The sequence below is a fragment of the Malaclemys terrapin genome, chromosome 9, assembly GCF_027887155.1.
Source record: "Malaclemys terrapin pileata isolate rMalTer1 chromosome 9, rMalTer1.hap1, whole genome shotgun sequence".
NCBI classification, from domain to species: domain Eukaryota; kingdom Metazoa; phylum Chordata; order Testudines; family Emydidae; genus Malaclemys; species Malaclemys terrapin.
In genome coordinates this window covers 326,976-347,732 of record NC_071513.1, presented here as the reverse complement: position 1 = coordinate 347,732, position 20,757 = coordinate 326,976, and the positions used below count along the sequence as shown (strand labels likewise).

General features: G+C 42.7%; 1 protein-coding gene across 3 annotated transcripts in view; it reads left to right on the top strand.

Annotated features, from left to right (window-relative positions):
* The window catches only part of NONO (non-POU domain containing octamer binding), a 46,603-nt gene that overhangs the window by 19,488 nt on the left and 6,358 nt on the right, over positions 1-20,757 (top strand). For 2 of the 3 annotated variants that reach the window (XM_054040087.1, XM_054040086.1), the window contains exons 10-11: positions 9-118; positions 3,239-4,233. In XM_054040087.1, coding sequence (XP_053896062.1) covers positions 9-118; positions 3,239-3,376 — 248 coding nt within the window. In that variant the 3' untranslated portion in view covers positions 3,377-4,233. Of the gene's footprint in view, positions 1-8; positions 119-3,238; positions 4,234-20,757 lie in introns of those variants that run through there. The other variant, XM_054040088.1, reaches the window with a different exon arrangement.

The window sequence follows — 20,757 nt, the reverse complement described above, 5'->3', positions numbered from 1 at the left end:
TCTTTCAGGTGCCATAGGTATGAACAATAGAGGGGCTATGGGTGCCACCACTGTCCCCGCCGGTGCACCTCCTGCAGCTGGTCCTGGAGCTATGATGCCTGATGGAGCCATGGGAATGGTAATGTATCTGCAGCATTATTTTTCTAGCTACTCTCTTTTGAACAGTTTTAAAGAGTACAGTGTGGGGCTAGCTATGGAGACTCAGTAGCTTCTGTTGCTAAGGCTGAAACTTGCTTTACATCATAGACCTGCTTTTTGGCCCCCTCTCAAATCCTCAGAGGTCATTGTTCATATATGATATGTGGCCAGCATGGAACTTGCTGCCCCAATCTGAGGTGACTCAATCAGAATTCCTAACACTTTTCTGTCATATTGTACCTCAAAAATAACTTGCCCTAAAATGTATTTGAAAGATCTCAGTAACCGTTTTTGCATGTGACAGATCTTTTACGTGAGGAACGGAATATTTGGGAAACTTCACTGAATTGGGGATCTGGGTTCTGGCAGACTATGTGGTTCAAATTTTCAAGAGCTGTCTACCTAGCAGTTCCCATTGAGAACAATGGAGAATCCCCCTAAAGTGAGAACAGTGTGGGTTGCTGAGCTCTTCTGAAAGTCTGACCATTAAAGGGCACAGAATGACTGGAGACCTATGTTTGCTTATTTTTCCCTGCCTAAATGGTAACTTTTCCTTGCAAAGAGCCTTCAAAATGGAAAAACCATGGTTAATGGAGGCTTTTCGTTGTGACAGTTTTGAGATGGGGAGGAAGAATTGGGAGAAAAGAGACACACAACCCCCCCCCCCCCCCCCATCACCAGCAGTCAATTTTGTGAATGCACTATCTTGACTATGGCAGTATCTCCTTTTGTCCTTTCCACTGGTGTCTTTCCTCTGCAGTGGATGCTGGGGAATTTTCATTTTCTTCCCCGCACTTCCCTGTAAGTGGAAATAAATGGAGGGATCATTGGGGCTTCATAGCCTCTCATAGTTATTTGACGTTTCTCCTCCCCGCCTCTCCCTAAATGCTCTATAAAGTTTAGGAGCTCTTCAGGTATCCTGCTCCTTGCTTTCCATCAGTATCATTTTAAGCTGTTTAAAAATGCAAAAACCCAAAGGAAATGTCAGGATAAAAACTCTTAATGCTGAATATCTATCAGTACCAGAAGGTTAAAAATTCCATGAATTAGAAATCCAGAATTAAGGCTCTGCTTAAAAGAAACCCGCAGCCAAACTGTGCTTCAGCAACAAGGCCACAAGAAAAGCAAATCAGGCAGTCGTCCATCCACACATTTTACCTCAGCAGTCACCACAAACTTGAATGCTTTACTCTGAATCAGGCAGTGGCTATACCAACTTTTGCCTTTATGTCCACACATAATGAAACCTGTCCATATATTCACTTTTTGAATTCTAACTGAACAAACAGAATACTAAATATAGCTATTCCTCCACTCTTTAAGATTCACTGGACCACCAAGTAGGCGAGTATGAAACCATATATAAAACCAGTGCTTGTTGGTGCATATTTTTGATACTACATCTGCAAGTTTTATGAAGGCAGTATATTTGCCTAATAAGATAGCCACAGCCATTGTATGTGGACTACTTAAAGCCTTTATAAAAATGATGCAAGGAACAAAGATATGAAAGCTAGGTTGCTGTAGAGGCAAAGTTAAGGTTGTTGCATGTCTTCACTTCAATTCTAAGCTTTCAGATGTTTGGGGTTTCTTTAGTTTAACAAAGTTTGTGTGAGTAATTTAGTCTTAGGAAGGTAATGGAGTGGGAATGGTGATGACTCTTAAGAGGGTTGAACTAGATTAGCTTGTAAAGAATCTGGTTTTGATAATCTCCAGTGATGTCACATTAAAGCCTTGTAGCCAGCTTCAGAACGGGCCATGTCTTCCCTCCATATTTCTCTCCCATTTGCTCCACAGAGCTCTGCTCTTGCCTGAGGCACAGTATCACATCTGCAGCATGAGCATAGCAGCTGAATAAATATTTGGTGTCTAAAGAGTTCTAGGTATTTTGCATACCAAATAAGAGAGACTCTGCTTTAGAAAGCTTACAGTCTAAGCTGTAGACTAGTGACCATTGGGGTAGGCAGGCCAGGGGGAGGGAGAGGACAAAGGTTACCAATAAGGTCATGCAGTTGCTCTAGTTGCCAATGTAGCATATATTATTATCTGAGACGTCTTCAGTTCTCTTGTGATAACATTAGTGTTTCAAGTGGTGACCAAGTTTGTGTGGGTAAAGGGGCAGGGAGATTGGTGGATTGGATGATGGGGAGAGGATGGATTCAGTGAGGGGGAAATGTGAAAGGGATAGGCAAGAGAGTGAAAGGAGGGGAGTCTAGCCACACTGTTGAAAAGGAGAACAAATATTGTCTCTTGTGAGTGTGTGTGTGTGTGTGTGGGGGGGGACTTCTAGAGGCCAGGAGGCTTTTATAGGCTGCTTTGGAAGCCAACCCTGCTTATACTGGCTCCATGTTGGTGCTGGGAGTTAATGGAGCCCTGTGTCCCAGAGCAGCTGCTTGGTCTGATACGGTGCAGGTCCTGCATTCACCCATTCCTGGCACTGACAGTGGTTCCAATCCTTCCCTCAAGTAGGGCCTGTGAGAACGTGGCCTGCAGGGCAAGAGCAAGGCTGTTCCAGACCCTTTCTTTTCTGCGTGGAGAGTACAAGGGGGGGGGCTGCCATTTTACTACCCCTAGTTGTGTAAAATCCTCAGCAACACTGGCAGCATGTCAGGGTTCCAAACCCTTGATCACCCCCATTTGTAGTTTGAATGATGATTGGGGCTGGGTGTCCAGGAATGGTGTTCGGTTTGGGGGAGTATGGTGGAATTGTGAAATTCTCAGGATCCCAGATTGCATTACTCAGACAGTCCACTATAGGGCATTAGTCTATGGGTTTGTGCGGCTATTTTCCAGTATGCTTGGCCCTGAATTCTGTGGGGACGCTGACTTTGTTTCTGTGGTACTTAGTTATCTGAGATCACATCCCTGTCAGTCCAGTCTTGGTTTGGGGCACTCCCCTCAGTAAATCTGGAATTAAGAGTTTGCTCTATATTCATAGAATAGGGAAGATTCTGAACTCGCTGCTTTCCAGTTACTTAATGACTTGAGTTGGTTGTCACTTGGTTCTGCGGAGTCCTGATCAGACCCAGGTGGACTGGAATTGCTTCTAACTTAAGTCTTTTCTCCTTTCTGCCTCTTCTGCGCTCTCGCCCTGTACAAGACACCGCCACCGCCCACTGATCGCTTTGGCCAGGGCAGCGCAATGGAAGGACTTGGAGCTATGGGAGGAAACCCGCCTGGCTTCAACAGAGGAAATCCTGGGGGGGACTTTGGCCCTAACAAACGTCGTCGATACTAACAGGATTAAGCTACCCCCTACCAACCCCCCAAAGAGGAAAGGAATCTTGGCAGGCCACATAGGGTTCTACTTGGGGGTGACTGTTCATGGTAGTTTTAATTAGGGCCTGCTTTGGCAAAGCCACTCTAGGAAAAGGGGAGTGCAGTCTGACTGGTAAAGGTTTTAGTAAATTTAATATGGTGCATTCCTATAATTTCAATGTGAAAAGTGGATTCTGGGAGGCTTCAGTAGCTGTGCAGTAAAAGTAAGACCCGATAGAACCCTGATGCCTTTACCATTCCATGTTTCCTACATGCAGCTGCAGTCCTGAGACTAACTTAGATACAATTGGAGTATTAGCATTCGTCCAGTACGGCTCCTTTGAGAGCACGGGCAAGTCTCTGGAGAACTAAGGCAGCACTTGGATCTTTTGCAGCCCTCAGCGGCTCTGTAAATTTATATAGCTCCAAATGACCCATCATGTAGTGAAACCAGGAGGGTTTTATGTTTTTTATCTTGTAGTTTTTACTTTTTCCCTGGACCATTTATTTCTTTAAAGTAGTGGACCGTCATGTGCAGCCTGAATGGCTGGAAGGCTCTTGATTGAATGGATCTTTGATATGTGTTGTACCGCTGTTTATTTTTACTGGTAGTAAAGTACAATCTATTGGACAAAGATACTGTATCTCATGCTGAAGACTTAACTGAAACTATTGTTTGTATAACCTTAATCTTGCTTGTCTATTGTGTAGAACTACTACAAGATTTTCGTTTAGTGTAAATTGTTTGAACACGAGCTGTAATCGTCCCACTAACAAGTTTGAGTTTGTCTGAGGAATGTTACAGGAATGCATTATTAAAGTGGATTTTAAGCCTTTTTTTATCTTGTGTGCAGTCTCTTCTGTTCCTGAATAAAGCTTCTGGGTACATGCAGACTGAGGCACATGAAGCCCCAGTCATTGGAGCAAAATTGCATTGCTGTCCTCATCCACAACGTGCAGAAATTGTCTAACCCTTGAGAGTTCTCCAACAGCATTATCCTTGTCGTAGATGGCATTTTATTTATAGAACTTTGAGTTGGTTGGAGCCTTCCAATCTCAACTTCAGGGGCTATGCTCGGGTAATTCACTGAGGTTTGTGCCTTTCAGATCTTTTCAGACTCTTCTGCTCTTCCTATTTCCACTTCACCAGAACTCGTATTCCTGCATCCAATACAGAGCTAGTAGAAGCTTTTTCTCTTATTAAGATGTGGTGGAAACTAGAAATATGAGTATTTTGAGATGCTGTATCCTGAAGTCTCAAGCTCCTTGCTCCGTTTTGCTGTCTGGGAAGCAAACAGGTTGCTTCAGCAAGGGATACTTTTTGCAGGGGAGAAGGTGAGTGAGCAACATGAGACCATGTGTAACTTGCCAGAGCTGTTAAATAAGAAGGGAGATCAAATCAGAACAGTTCCAAATGCCTAGCCCTAATGGGGGCAGGAGATTGAAACTGTATTGTCTCGAGTGCCAGTACACTGTTTGCAATGATTTTGCTTCAGTAAGTAGAAGCTTGAAATTTATGATAAACCTACTTAACTAATCACAGAATTCCAAGGGTATGTTGTTTCAGGATATAAACCAACCTCCATTAATGGGGTGGCTAGCAAGAAGTCTTTCCTGCCTCAGGCTATTCCATAACCATTATTGCAGTGCTTCTTGCTCCTTTCTCCAAAACACCTGGTACTGGACTAGATAGCCCTCTGAGCTGATCTAATAGGGCAATTCCCGTTTCTAACCATAGTAGAGAGAGTGGGTTCTGCAGCTACATCATGTGCTGCTAAGATGTTTTTATTTGAACTGATGCAGTAGTTTTGTCACTGGTTTCTCTTTGGGTTACCTTGGCTTGGTAGGTATTTGAGGTCCTGCAATGCTGTGTAGTTGAGTTGGCTGGAAAGCTGCCTAATCTTTCCTCTACACCCTACTGATGGGACAGTAGGGTCTTGTGTCTTAGTTACAGCTGATCTGTCCCACCTCTCTGCATAGGGCTGAAACGGGTACCGTGTGGTGTGATCAACACCTAGAGTTTCTAACTTCACAGTGTGTGTGGCAAAGGCAAGATGAAATGTCTAGGTAATCTGATAACTTCTGCTATGCTGCTTCTCTGCTTGTTTGCCTACTGAACTGCAGAAGCAGGAAAAGAAGTCTTAGGAAAACGGGGACTGCTCAAGCAGTGGAGTCCGCTGTTGTGACATTTTCCTTCACCACAGTAATAATGTAAGATAAGGGCTAGACTGGCTAACCTTTTTCTAAGAGTACAGGAACAAAAACAGGGTGTGAGAGGATGGCAGGGAAAGGGGGACTTAGCACTGCTCAAAGTTCATCTTACTCGCAAGCCAGCCCCGTCGTGGAAATTAGAAGGAAACATCCACTGGCAGCTACGCAACTAGAAGCCAAAACTCCTCTCTGTGGTATGTATGTTTCTGAGAGAGCTTTATTCTCATTTGAATTCCTTTTAAAGCAAGGTGGGGAGCAGACTAGGGAACTGTCAGGAAAATCAGTAACAAGGGATTGTTATGCACTTCACTGAGAAGAAACGGCAGCAGAGACCAGTTGTTGGATAATTTCCAAGGCTGCTGTGCATTAGGCGGGATGTTAAGGACAGGATGACTTCGGAGCTCATGCTGGATGCTGATGAAATTTTGTTTCATTAGGGGTCTCTCTGCTGCTGACCACTCAAAATAAGGGTGGCTGGAGATGCTGCAGCTGGGCTTACATTGTTAACTTATGCTGAAAGAAATGGCTTTTATTAAGAGGCCATCCAAGGAGCAGGACTTTAGAGAAGGATTTTTGTTTTTTCTTCTGACAAGCCAAACTCAACCTGTGTGCGTAAGAACAGAGCATACTTTTCAAGATTACTAGCAGATACATAATTGCAGACTTTGCAGATTCATAAATTCCAAGGCCAGAAGAAACCAATGTGATCTAGTCTGACTTCCTGTATAACAGGCCATAGAACTTCCCCAAAATAATTCCAAGACCAGAACTTTTAGAAAAACATCCAACCTTGATTTAAAAATTGTTAATGACAGAGACACCACTGTCACCCTTGGTAAATTGTTCCAATGATTAATTACTGACATTGTCAAAAATGTACACCTTATTTCTAGTCTGAATTTGTCTGGCTTCAACTTCCAGCTATTGGGTTGTGTTACACCTTTCCTTTCTAGACTGACAAGCCCATTATCAAATATTTGTTCCCCGTGCAGATACTTATAGTCTGTAATCAAGTCACTCCTTAACCTTCTTTGTTTAGCTAAGTAGGCTGAGCTCCCTGAGTCTATTACTATAATGCATATTTTCTAATCCTTTAATCATTCTCATGGCTATTCTCTAAACCCTCTCCAGTTTATCAATATCTTTCTTGAATTGTGGACACCAGAACTGTACACAGTATTCCAGTATGCAATGCAGTTGTAGAGAGAAATTAGACAAGTTGGGTGAAGCAATATCTTTTATTGGACCAACTTCTGTGTGTGACAGAGACAATCCACACAGAGCTGTTCTTCAGGTCTTGGAAAGGTATTTCCAGCATAGCAACAAAATGCAAGGTGGAAGAGATAGCACATATTGTAAGGGACCATTCAAGGTAGACTGGACCATTAACAGCTCTGCAGTCATAGGACCAAAAGGGGCAGAAGGGTGGGTTAATGAGTAACAGAAAGTTGTAAGAAGCCATAAATCCAGTGTCTCTGTTCAATCCATGATTTTTAGTGTCTAGCTAAATAATAAATTTAAGCTCCCAGGCTTGTCTTTTGAAAATGCTATGCAGGTTTCCTCTCAGGATGAGGACTGGTACATCAGATATAGAATGATCCTTTTGTGAAAAGTGTTCACCTGCAGGTGATGGGGTTTTTGTCTTTTTTCAATTTCCTGTGTGAGTTCATTCCAGAGCATGGTGATTGGTTTCGCTCACATGATAGGCATGTGCAGTTGTACCAGTTTCAAATACAGAAGTAAAATAACTTCTACTCTAGATTCCTCTGTGTATGCATCCCAGGATGGCATTAGCTCTTTTTGCCACAGTGTTGCACTGTGAGCTCATGTTCAGCTGGTTATCCACCACGACCCACAAAATGTTTTCAATCACTACTTCCCAGGATAGAGTCCCCCATTTTATAAGTATGGGTTACGTTCTTTGTTCCTAGCTCTAGGCAGTTGCATTTAGCCATATTAAAAAGCATATTGTTTGCTTGTGCCCAGTTTACCAAGTGATCCAGGCTGCTGTGAATCAGTGACTTGTCCTCTTCATTAATTACCATTTCCCCCCAGTTTTTGGTCATCTACAAACTGAGTGATGATTTTGTTTTCTTCTAGGTCATTAATAAAAAATGTTAAACAGTGTTGGGCCAAGAACCAATTCTGGCAGGACCCCTCTAGAAACACCCACTTCATGATGATTCCCCATTTCCAATTATATTTTGAGACCTATCAGTTAGCCAGTTTTAAATCCATTTAGTATGTGCTGTGTTAATTTTATATCATTCTGCTTTTTTGATCAAAATGTTACCTAGTTAAACACCCTACAGAAGTCTTAAGTGTATAACATCAGCACTACTACTTTTATCAACTAAATTTATAATCTCATTAAAAGAAAATTCAGTTAGCTTGACAGAATCTATTTTCCATACACCCATGTTGATTTGCATTAATTATTTTACCCTCCTTTCTTTACTAATTGAGTACTGCATCAGCTGTTCCATTATGTTGCCTGGAATTGATGTCAGGCTGACAGATCTGTAATTACCTAGGTCATTCAGTTTATCCTTTTTAAATATTGGTATAACACTTGCTTTCTTACAGTCTTCTGGAGCTTCCCCAGTGCTCGACATTAACAGTCCAGCGAGCCTCTCCGTCAGCTCTTTTAAAAATTCTTGGATGCAAGTTAACTGGACTTGCTGATTTAAAAATGTCTAACCTTAGTAGTTTCTGTGTACAGTCTCCAGAGATACTAGTGGAATGGAATGAGTGTTATATGGTATGACTACAATCATCAGTTTTTCCCAAATACAGAACAAATATTTATTGAACACCTCTGCCTTTTCTGCATTATTGTTGGTAACTCTGCCATTTCAATCTAGTAATGGACCAATACCATTGTCAGGATTCTTTTTGTTCTTGCTGATCATCTAGTATGGAGGCCTCACCTGCATCAGTTCATAATCCCTGGACCTCAGCAGGAGGAGACCAGTCATCACATAATTATCTAGAGTGGGTCTAGCCTGCAAGGAATTCCTGCTTCTGCTGAAGGATGCCTTCAGATTCTAAGGGCAATGCAATTGTCAAGTGTTACATAAATCACCCGGGCAGGGCACATTCACCTTCTGGGTGAGGCAGCCAAAAAGTTTAGGAAGTGATGTAGCTTTTCCCCCCCTCACGGAGGCTTGGTCTCAGGAAGAGGAAGGTCTAACGTTTTAGACCTGGCACCCAGAGCTGATTTTCATTCAGGCAGTTCCTTTAGATGAACTCTGCACATTGGCACTACCTGCCCACTTTCACCATGGTCTGAGGGTAAAAATTCCTTAATTACTAGATGAAACTGGCCACTCCCCCTTACACTCTCAGAGCCACACTGGGAGGGAGGAGAGAGCGGCTCTGGGATGGACGCTGCTCTCCAGAAGCTTGCAATGCAGGCACCTTAATCCCACAAGTGTGAATTTGCAAAGGCTGTGCGAAGAACTTCAGCACCTGGTAAGTAACCTTCATTTCTGTGTGTCCATCAGCACTAGCCCTGCCACGAGCATAGTGCAGCAATGTAGCCTAGAGAGATGATAAAGATGACTGAATTGAGAGGGAAAATATAGTCTTTTGGCCACTAACAAGGTAAAGATATATTTCTGTACTCTGCTGCTACCTGGGACTCCAAGAACAATGAGGTCTGGTAAGATTCCCAGATTGCCAGCACTGGTATTTGCCATCATGTGAGCAAGTGGGCAGAGTTCACCAGATCCTCAAAATGCTTCTCACTGTCCATCAACATCACTCCAGCGAGACCCATGTTGTGCTTACAGATCTGGCTGAAAACCAGTTTCTTTTATGTCCTCCAGAGTGGAAAGGGTTAAGGAAATGGTCTCCATACTGGACCCAGAGGGAACCAAGTTGAGCTATTTTATGCTTCTAGGGGTACATCTACACTACAGGGGGGAGTCGATTTAAGATACGCAAATTCAGCTACGTGAATAGCGTAGCTGAATTCGACGTATCGCAGCCGACTTACCCCGCTGTGAGGACGGCGGCAAAATCGACTTCTGCGGCTTTCTGTCGACGGCGCTTACTCCCACCTCCGCTGGTGGAGTAAGAGCGTCGATTCGGGGATCGTTGGGACGCGATAAATCGATCCCCGAGAGGTCGATTTCTACCCACCGATTCAGGCGGGTAGTGTAGACCTAGCCTAGGAAGATGTTATGGACGTGGTCCCCTGGTGGTCAGCTCCTTCCTGCACAGAGATGAGCCCTGATCAACACTGCAGCACTCGGCTTTTAAGAGTGGGTAGGGAGGAAAGGTGAGCCAAGAATCCAGGCACCATGTTCCCCTGCTTGAGTAGGTAGGCAGGAAACCTAGTACTGAACTCCAGGACCCCCTCTCTTCTGGGAAGAAATTGAGGGGCAGCCATTCACAGTGACAGCATTTCCTATGACTTAAATCTGATACTATATTTCCCATTATGTTGTGGTGGTTTTTTCCTTAAAGTGCATCTCATAAAAGACTTACCAGCTTTTTAAAAGTCATGTAAGTTAACCTGCCCCATGTTACCGTTATCTGCTGATTGATTAACTTTTCAAAGAACTCCTACAAGTGTGCTGGTTTGACCAACTCATGTTATCCACACATTGTGCTCTTGTAGCCTTCATTCAGCTGTTAGAACTGAGCTGAGATTTGCCCAGCTGATGCCAATTATTTCCCTTGGCTCTGTACTATGTACAAACCGTATCTCGTCATCTTTCCGGTCTCCTAAGACAGCTGCTGTTTAAGGATATCACATCTCTTACTAGTACAGCTATTACGTTTTATCTTCTTCAGAATCTTGGGCTCAATACTAGATGTTCTTGGTGATTGTGCCCCTTGATTCAGAAAATTTTTCAGCTATAAAAAAAGTTGTTTTGGAATAAGCATTTCCTTGTTGGCTTCTACAGTAAGTTTGCTTATTTTCTCTGCTACAGTACCATTCTTTGTTAATGTCCCTCATTCTCTGGTTTATGGGGGTACCTGTAGGCACATGTGCAGCCTTGCTTCCCCTAAATTTAAGAGGTTTTATTTTTTAACTTAATGTTTTTGGCTTCTTGTTTTTACACCTTGCCATAGTTTGGGTCCTGACTGATTTTAATTTTTTGAAGGAAGATTTCCAGGTTGTCCTCTTGAAAGAATGCCTTTTAAAAAAACCCTAATAAACTGCTGCCTGTCTCGACTTAGCCAAGTATTTCCCCCCCTTCCCACCAAAGCTATGCAAACTCTGTCTCTTAAGAGGCAATTTTAAATATACTCCAGCCACTCATATGACTTCTTTTTTTTTTTTTTTTTACTTTAGGCCGCAGCCAAACTGTTGTTTTTGTATAGAAATGCCGTACTGGATCAGATTCATAGTTCATCTAGTCCTGTGTCTTATCTCAGACAGTGATCAACACCAGACGCTTCAGAGGAAGGTGTAAGAAACCTCACAATATGCATATGTAGGATAATGTGTCTCCATGAAAGTCTCCTCTTAGCCCCTGATTGTTAGAGATTGGTTTAAGCATTGAAACATATGGCTTAAATCCCTTCTTAGGCCTTTTTGTTAGCATTAACTAATATAATTTTAGATATTTTTATCCATATAAATGTTCAGTCCCTCTTTGAATCTTCCTAAATTCGTGGCCTCAACAACATCCTGTGGTAGTGAGTTTGTCTAATTACCTGTTGTGTGAAAAAAGTATTTTCAGTTTTGAGTTTACCACTTTTAAACGTAATTGAATGTCCTCTTGTTCTTGTGTTGTGAGACTAGGAACTGCTGTTAGTCCTATGTACCTTCCCTGGACCATTGTTTTATATGCTTTTATCATGTCCCCTCTTATTTGTCTCCTTTCTAAGTTAAGCCCAGTCTTTCCAATGTCTCTACATGTCAGAGCATTTCTAGGCTCCTAATCATTCTCATCCCTTATCTCTGAACCCTCTGCAATATACTTAGTGAGATGGGATGACCAGAACTGCACAGAATCCAGATGAACCATACATTTTTATAACATTTCTTGTGTATTATTCTCTATCCCCTTCTTCATGCAGCCTTTTTTTTCCCTCCCCTACCACAGTGATGTTGAGTAGAGGTCTTCTCACAACAATTACTGTAGAACTCATTGTCACAGGGTGTCATTGAGGCCAAAAAATTAGGAAGACTTAAAACGGTATTGGTCATTTATAGAGATATCTGTCATTACAATAGTTAACAATCTTGAAAGAGATATTAAACCTTTGGCTTAAGGCCTGAAACATATCTTTAAGAAAAGGGATTTGATTTAAGGGGGTGCTGATCATCCCAGATCTGCTTAATGTGGTGTTTCTTGCAGCTTCTTTGGAAGCACCTGGTGCTGGCCACAGTCAGGGACAAGATATTGGATGGGGTGGACTATGGGTCTGATTCAGAAAGGCAGTTGTCTTCATTGAGCTGGCCAGAGGGATGCCCAGGTCCTTTCCTGAGTTGATACTAGAGTTAATTTAGTTAGAGTTATGAGTAGTTCATTTTACTTACACACTCTCTCTCTCGTATTTATCAATGTTGAACTTCATCTGTCATTGTGTTGCCCACTAACGTAAGTTAGAACCTGTAAAGTTCCTCCATCATCTCTGGACTTGACTAACTTAAATAACTTTCATCTGCAAATATTGCTGCCATCACTGCCATCCCTTTTATGATTGTTAGTATTTTCAATATTACTGCACTTAGTGTGCAGCCTTGGGGCATTGGGCTGTCAACTTTCAGTACCTTGTGAGGTGAGTTACCCTCTCTTCTGATACTAAACTTAATTATGCAGTAACCTGTTTCTCAGTAAAATATCTGCACTCACCATCTGCATTAACTCCCGCCTGTTAAGCAATAAAGACCATTGCCCTTGTTTCCCACCCAGACAAATTTTCCATGTTTTTGGTGTCTCTTTTCACAAGAGAATCTGATTATAATTGAGGAAAATGGGGTTAATGATACTATTTCTGCTGTTATACAGATTTAATGACTACAGAATAAATAAGCCTTGTTTTCAATTCCCAAGCAGTCAGGTTCACAGCAGGCTCTGCCACAGGTGTTGGTCACAGCTAATCATACTCTGCCCATTCAGCATGATCTCCTGTTTTATTTTGAATTCAGACCCAGCCCCCTGCTTTCTGGCTGGAGGAGGTGGGCCACTTATATTAAAACTAATCTTGAATTTTCCTGGCACCTCTCTGCCAAGGAGAAACCATGGCTACTGGCAGAAGGGGATAGATTTGGACTTGGGCCTAGCTGGGCGCAACCTTTACCTCTCTGTCAGCCTGACAGTCAGCAGGAGTAGCTGGCATGAAGCCAAGAGTAGCCCTCTGCTAAGGTACTAGAGAGAGTGTCAGAGTTAGGTCCGGATCTTCAAAGATAAATGCCCAATTCTGTAATTATTTCAATGGGAATTAGGTGCCTCAATCCCTGAGTGCCTTTTCCAGTGTGGGGAGAAAAACAGGCAGGAAATTAGTCTTCAAGGAGGGCTTATTGTGGAACAGGAGCGTTGTTCTTGGCACAGAATGCTGACTACAATGATTGTGAGTCCTAAAGCTTAACCTTGTTTCCCAGTGTGGTACAGGAAATGGTTGCTCGTCCTCCCCCTTCCAAGCAGCATTAGTTCCTCAAAGCTCTGATGCAGTGTGAGGATCTTATTAGTGCTAGCAATGCCATAATGAACTGTCAGAAGCTACAGTTGCAAACTAGAGGCCTCTCCCTCTGCTGCCTGCCTTTTACCATGTGACTTGCCATATTAAACCAGACCAAAGGTCCAGTTTCGTCCCAGGGTTTTCAAACTTCATTGCACCCTGACCCCCCTCTGACAACAAAAATTACTACACAATCCCAGGAGGGAGGACCAAAGCCTGAACCTACCTGAGCCCTGCCACCTGACGCGGAGGCCCTGTAGGCCGAGCCCCGCTGCCCAGGGCTGAAGCCGAAGCCTGAGCCCCGCCATCCAGGGCTGAAGTCCTTGGGCTTTGGCCCTGGGCTCTAGCAAATCTAACACTAGCCCTGGCAACCCCATTAAAATGGGGTTATGACCCACTTTGGGGTCCTGACCCACAGTTTGAGAACCGAGCTGGTCCAGTATCCTCTCTTCAACGTTGGCCAATGGCAGATGCTTGAGGGAAGGTGGAAAAATCCCTCAGCAGTCATGTATGTAGGATGAGCTGCCCAGCCACACACACCAGGTTTTTTCCTGGTCTCTAACACTGTAAATGCAGGGTGGCAAGGACCTCGAGATCTTCAAGTCCCTCCCCCTGCACTGAGGCAGGACCAAGGATACCTAAACCATCCTTGGCAGGTGTTTGTCCAATCTGTTCTCAAAACCTCCAGTGGTGTGGGGATGCCACAGTCTCCTATAGAAGCCTAGTCCAGAGATTAATTACCCTTATAGTTAGAAAGATTTTCCTAATATCTAAACTAAATCTGCCTGGCTGCGATATGCTGATTACTACTTGTCCTATCTTCAGTAGACGTGGAGAACAATGGATCAGCGTCCTCTTTCTAACAGCCCTTTAACATATTTGAAGACTCTTACCAGGTTCTCCCTCAGTCTTCTTTTCTCATGGCTAAAACATAAAACAATTAAAGTTCCTATATGCATGCTAAAACCTTACCAGAAATCACCCCTCAGTCTTATGGGGCCTCACCTCACTAGGCCGAAGTCCTTCCCAGGAAGGATTACGGTCCCCCTTGAACAGAAGATCCTGTCCATTTGTTTGATCAGAAAGCAGGCCTTGAGTCAGTTTAAACTCAGGCTTTTTATCTAAAAAGTCCTTTCTTTGTCTGTTGGTCTCTGGAGAATATGCAAGCCTCTCCAGGTGGTGGTACTTCTCTGGATGTGTTACGAATGAAGTGAATTTGCCCTAAACCGCCCCTAGTGGTGTTAGTTCCTGGAGGAGCTGTGGCCATTTTCTCCAATGGAATTACGTATGATTCCTGGCCCACAATAATACATAGTCTTAATATAGTAAGATCTCCCAAAGATACTGCAGGAAATTGCCATACCTGTCACAATCACATTTTTGGCCCATTCAGTTTGTGATCTGCTGTAACCCCCAGATCCTTTCAGCAGTACTACTGCCTACCCAGTTATTCCCCATTTTGTATTTGAGCATTTGATTTTTTTTTCCTTCCTAAAGCTCAGTAGTTTGCATTTGTCTTTACTGAATTTCATCTTGTTGATTTCAAACCAATTCTCTAATTTGTCAAGGTCATTTTGAATTCTAAATCTGTTTTCCAAAGTGCTTGCAATCCTTCTCAGCTTGGTGTCATCCATATATTTTATAAGTATACTCTCCATTCCATTATCCAAGTTATTCATGAAAATACTAAATAGTACCAGACCCAGGACAGACCCCCGTGGGGCCCTATTATATACATTATCCCAATTTGACAGTGAACCATTGATAACTACCCTTTTGAATATTGTTTTTTCAGTTAACTGTGCTCCTACTTTATTGTAATTTCATCTACATTTCCCTAGTTTTCTTATGAGAATGTCATTTGGGACTGTAACAATAGCCTTGTTAAAATCAAGATACATCATGTGTACTGTAGCAGAGGGGTAGCCGTGTTAGTCTGAATCTGTAAAAAGCAACAGAGGGTCCTGTGGCACCTTTAAGACTAACAGAAGTATTGGAGCATAAGCTTTCGTGGGTGAATGCCCATTTCATCAGACCCAAGCTGATGCGTCTGATGAAGTGGGCATTCACCCACGAAAGCTTATGCTCCAATACTTCTGTTAGTCTTAAAGGTGCCACAGGACCCTCTGTTGCTTTTTATCATGTGTACTGCTTCCCCTCTATCCACTAAGCCAGTAACTCTGTCAAAGAAGGAAATTAGGTTGGTTTGGCATAATTTGTTCTCAACAAATCCATGTTGGCTATTCCTTAGCACTGTTATCCTCTGACAAATTGTTTGTTTAATAATTTGTTCCAGTATCCTTCCAGGTACTGAAGTTAGACTGACTTGACTATTATTCCCTGGGTTCTTTGTCCCCATTTTTAAAGATAGATTCTGTGTTTACCCTTCTCCAGTCCTCTGGGACCTCACCCTTTCTCCATGAATTTTCAGAGATAATCCTAAATATTACATCTAACTTATCTAAATATTCTTTAATGTGTTCGTTGCTTGTTCCCCCTTGTTAGAGATTGGCTTAAGCCCTGAAGCGTGAGGTTTAATATCCCTTCCTTCCTAAATTTGTTAATTTGTTAGTAAAGTAGAACCTCGGAGTTACAAATACCAGAGTTATGAACTGACCAGTCAACCTCAAACCTCATTTGGAACCAGAAGTAAGTAATCGGGCAGCAGCAGAAACAAAGGGAAAAAAAATAAATACAGTACAGTACTGTGTTAAACATAAACTACTAAAAAAAAAAGGGAAAGCAGCATTTTTCTTCTGCATAGTAATACAGTTTTGAAACTTTCAAAAGTTTACAACTGAACATTGACAAAGAACAGCCATAATGTTTTGTTCAGAGTTACGAACAACCTGCATTACCGAGGCGTTGGTAACTCTGAGGTTCTACTGTACTAACTATTCTAATGCTGAATATTCTTGATACCCATACAAATGTCCAAGTCCTTCTATAGTTGGGATTATATTTATCAACATTGAATTTCATCTGCCATTTTGTTGCCCAGTCACCCAGTTCTGTGAGATCCCTTTGTAACTCTTCGCAATCTGCTTTGGACTTAACTATCTTGAGTAATTTTGTATCGTCTGCAAACTTTGCCACCTCACTGTTTACCCCTTATTCCAGATCATTTATGAATATGTTGAATAGCCTTGGGCCCAGTACAGATCCCTCGGAGACACCGCTATTTATCTTCCTCCATTATAAAACTGACCATTTATTCCTACCCTTTGTTTCCTGTCTTTTAACAAGTTACTGATCTATGAGAGAACCTTCCCTCTTATCCCATGACTGCTTACTTTGCTTAAGGGCCTTTGATGAGGGACCTTGTCACAGCCTTTCTGAAAATTGAAATACACTATATCCACTGGATCACCCTTGTGCACATGCTTGTTGACCACCACAAAAAATTCTAATAGATGGGTGAGGTGTGATTTCCCTTTTCAAAAGCCAAGTTGACTCTTCCCCAACATACTGTGTTCAGCTATGTGTCTAATATTTCTGCTCTTTCCTATAGTTTCAACCCATTTGCCTAGTATTAAAGTTAGCTTACTGGGCTGTATTTGCCAGGATCACCTCTGCAGCATTTTTAAAACATTGGCATCATGTTAGCTATCCTCCAGTCATCCTGTGCAGAAGCTGATTTTAGTGATAGGTTACATACCACAATTCTGCAATTTCATATTTGAGTTCCTTCAGAGCTCTTGTGTGCATACCATCTGGTCATGGTGGCTTATTACTGTTTAATTTATTAATTTGTTCCAAAACCACCTCTAGTGACACCTCAATCAGGGACAGTTCCTCAGATTTGTCACCTAAAAAGAATGGCTCAGGTGTGGGAATCTCCCTCCCATCCTCACCTGTGAAGACTGATGCAAAGAATTAATTTAGCTTCTTTGCAATCATCTTGTCTTCCTTGAGTGCTCCTTTAGCACCTTGATCATCTAGTGGTCCCATTAATTGTTTGGCAGGCTTCCTGCTTCTGATGTACTTAAACATTTTTTTTGCTATCAGTTTTTGAGTCTTTTGCTAGTTGCTCTTCAAATTCTTGTTTGGCCTGCCTAATTATACTTGGCTTGCTGGAGTTTATGCTCCTTTCTATTTTCTTTAGTAAGATTTGATTTCCAATTTTTAAAGGATGCCTTTTTGCCTCTAATGCATCTTTACTCTGTTTAGTCATGGTTGTATTTTTTTTAGTCCTCTTACTTTTTTTTTATTATTTGGGAGTACACCTCTGTGATGGTGTTTTTTAAAAGTTTCCATGCAGCTTGCAGACATTTCACTCTTGTGACTGTTCCTTTCAATTTCCATTTAATTAACTTCCTCATTTTTGTGTAACTCCCCTCTCTGAAGTTAAATGCTACTGTGGTGGGCTTCTTTGGTATTTTCCCCCTCATAAGGATGCTAAATTTAATTACGTTATGGTCACCGTTACTGAGCGGTTCAGCTATATTCACCTCTTGGACTAGATAGACCCTGTGTTCAATATAGGACTAATCAAGACTTGCCTGTCCCCTTGTGGATTCCAGGACAAGTCGCTCCAAGAAGTAGTCATTAATGGTGTCTAAAAATTTTATCTGTGCATCCCATCCTGAGGTGACGTACTCTCAGTCAGTAGGGGAATAGTTGAAATCGCCCATTATTACTGAGTTTTCTTTTTTATATCCTCTCTAATTTCCCTGAGCATTTCCCAACCACCCTCCTGGTCAGTAGTATAGTCCTACTGCTATACTCTTATTATTCAAGCATGGAATTTCTATCCCTAGAGCTTCTATGGTACAGTACTGCAAAAGGATGGAAGATTGATTTTCTCTTGTGCTCAGGATCCAGTAGTAATAAAAAAGGGTAAATCATGTAGGGGAAAACATAAGCACGGCCATACTGGGTCAGACCAAGGGTCCATCCAGCCCAGTATCCTGTCTTCCGATTGGCCAATGCCAGGTGCCCCAGAGGGAATGAACAGAGCAGGTAATCATCAAGTGATCCATTCCCTGTAGTCCATTCCCAGCTTCAGGCAAACAGAGGCTATGGACACTTCAGAGCATGGTTTTGCATCCCTGCCCACCCTAGCTAATAGCCATTCATGGACCAGTCCTCTGTGAACTTATCTATTTCTTTTTTGAACCCTGTTATAGTCTTGGCCTTCAGAACATCCTCTGGCAAGGAGTGCCACAGGTTAAACTGTGGTTTTGGAGTTCAAATGAAGGTGTGGAGGAAAAAGGTAATTCTAGCATTTGAGCTCCTGCTTAAGGTCAACACTATGATTTTGTTAATTCCAGGCCACATTCCAGCACAGATTGCTCCTGATCCCTCCTCTATTGCAGTTTGAAGGGCACACAGAGCAGCAAGCATCAGGCCTGGTCTATGCTTAAAACTTAGGTTGACATAGCTATCGTGGTTGGGGGTGTGAAAAATCCATATCCATGAAAACTGTAGCTATGGCAAACCAGCCAGCAGTGTAGATGCAGCTAGGTCACTGGCAGAATGCTGCCATCAATTGCTATCGTCTCTTGGGGAGGTGGAGTTCTTTCAGTGACAGAAAAACCCCTTCCATTGCTGCAGTTCCCTGTGTCTACAGGACAGGGCTACAGCAGCATGGCTATAGCACCCATAGTGTAGACATGGCCTCATTCTTCCCACCCGCCTGTTTCAGCAGCAGCCTACTCTTCAATATAGAGCTGCTGTGGGCTGCATTTCGTAAGTCCCACATGGTCATGCAGCTAGCGCTGCACGTACAGGGTGCCTTCCCCCTGCTGCTTTCTTGGAGGAGGGAGGCAAGAATCCCAACTCAGCATCCATAGTTGGCCTCACCTAAACTTGACAGGTCATAGCTTCATTAATTTACAGCAACGGGGGATGACTGACATAGCTTACTGGGAATTGCCATACAATTTATATTGAGCAGACTAGTGCCTAAACTATGCCAGCTACATAAACACTAGCAGTGCTGGCACCCACCCTGAAGATATCCGTATCCAGATGGATAAACCTACAGCTCCCATCGCGGGAGTATCTGTAGTGCCAAAACCCTGTACCATTCCAGTAGGAGTGTCTAACCGAGCCTATGGAGAGTAAAGCTAGATCCTTTAGATTGGCAGCGCTTTCTCAGCAAGTAGTTACTCAGCTCAACAATACTTAATTAATAATATTAAGTGTACATATGTAGAGAGAGAACCTTGGGCTTTCCTTTAAAGGAAGAAACCAAACTCCAAACAAAGGTTTCTTTCTGATTGGGATCTTACATGCAACACAATCTGGGAGAATGCTAGGTAACAGGGTATGGAAACTAGAAAAATTGTATGAGACTAGGTTGCCAATATCAAGTTGACCCAATTTCAGATCAGTTACCCCTGTGGGGAGTGTGAACATGCTGAAGTAAGTAGCAACAGCCATAAAGAATGGGGAGTAAAGCACCAGATGAGGAGATTTTGCAGCACACAGATCTGGAATATTATGTTTAGTTCTTGTCATTGCCATACCAGAAAGATGCCAATAAACTGGAAGGAGATTAGAGAAGAATTAAAAAATATATATATATATCCAGGGGCTAGAGGGACTAAGAGGCAAAGAAATATAACTTAGATTATGTTGTTCGTCTTTCTAGTTCGAAGAGGACCATAACATCACTGATTGGTTTGGTTTCTGTGAACACATGAGTAGCTGACAGGACAATTTGAGCTTTCAACTGTCTGTGGCACACTGAACAAGAGATGCCACTATGGGTTATTTGATTAACAGTGAACATACTGCTGTTAGTTGGTGCTTCTGCTCTGCCTCAGCAGTTCTTCTCTGTTCATAGGCTGTAGCTCCGGTGTGGATGAAACTTTGCCAGGTAGAACAATCATAACAGAGCTTCCCAAAACTCTGGGTCAATATTGAAACGCCTTAAGGACAACTTGAGGGAGTCTTTGAAATGTTTCTTGTGACCTCCCTGAGAGTGCTTTCCTTCCTTTAGCTCACCATAAAAGTTCTTCTTCGGCAGTCACTCATCTGACATTCTGGTGATATGGCCTGCCCATCTCATCTGTGATTTCATCAACAGAGTGTGGATGCTTGGAATGCCTGCCCGTAGGAGAACCTCAGTATCTGGAACCTTGTCCTGCCATCTTCGCCTCATCAGTTTCCTCAGACAGTCCACAGGAAAGTGATTCAGCTTCATAGCATGGTGTCTGTACACTATCCAGGTTTCGCATGTATCAAAGTTGGCAGCAAGATGGCTTTGTAGACATTCAGTTTTGTTTGACTGATGCCTCTGTGCTCCTACACATTTGCACGTAGTCTGCCAAAGGCCACACTTGCACTGTGACAGTGTACTGCCGAGGTAGGTGAACTTTCCTTTGCCTGGAGGGTTTGGTCATTCACTGTGATAGCAGGCTCTACGTACGGCTTTCCTGGTGCAGGCTGGTATATCACTTCTGTCTTCTTGATGTTTATTGTGAGACCAACGTTATCACAAGCTGCAGAGAGCTAGTCCATACTCTGCTGCGTGTCTGACTGATAAATAGTGACTAG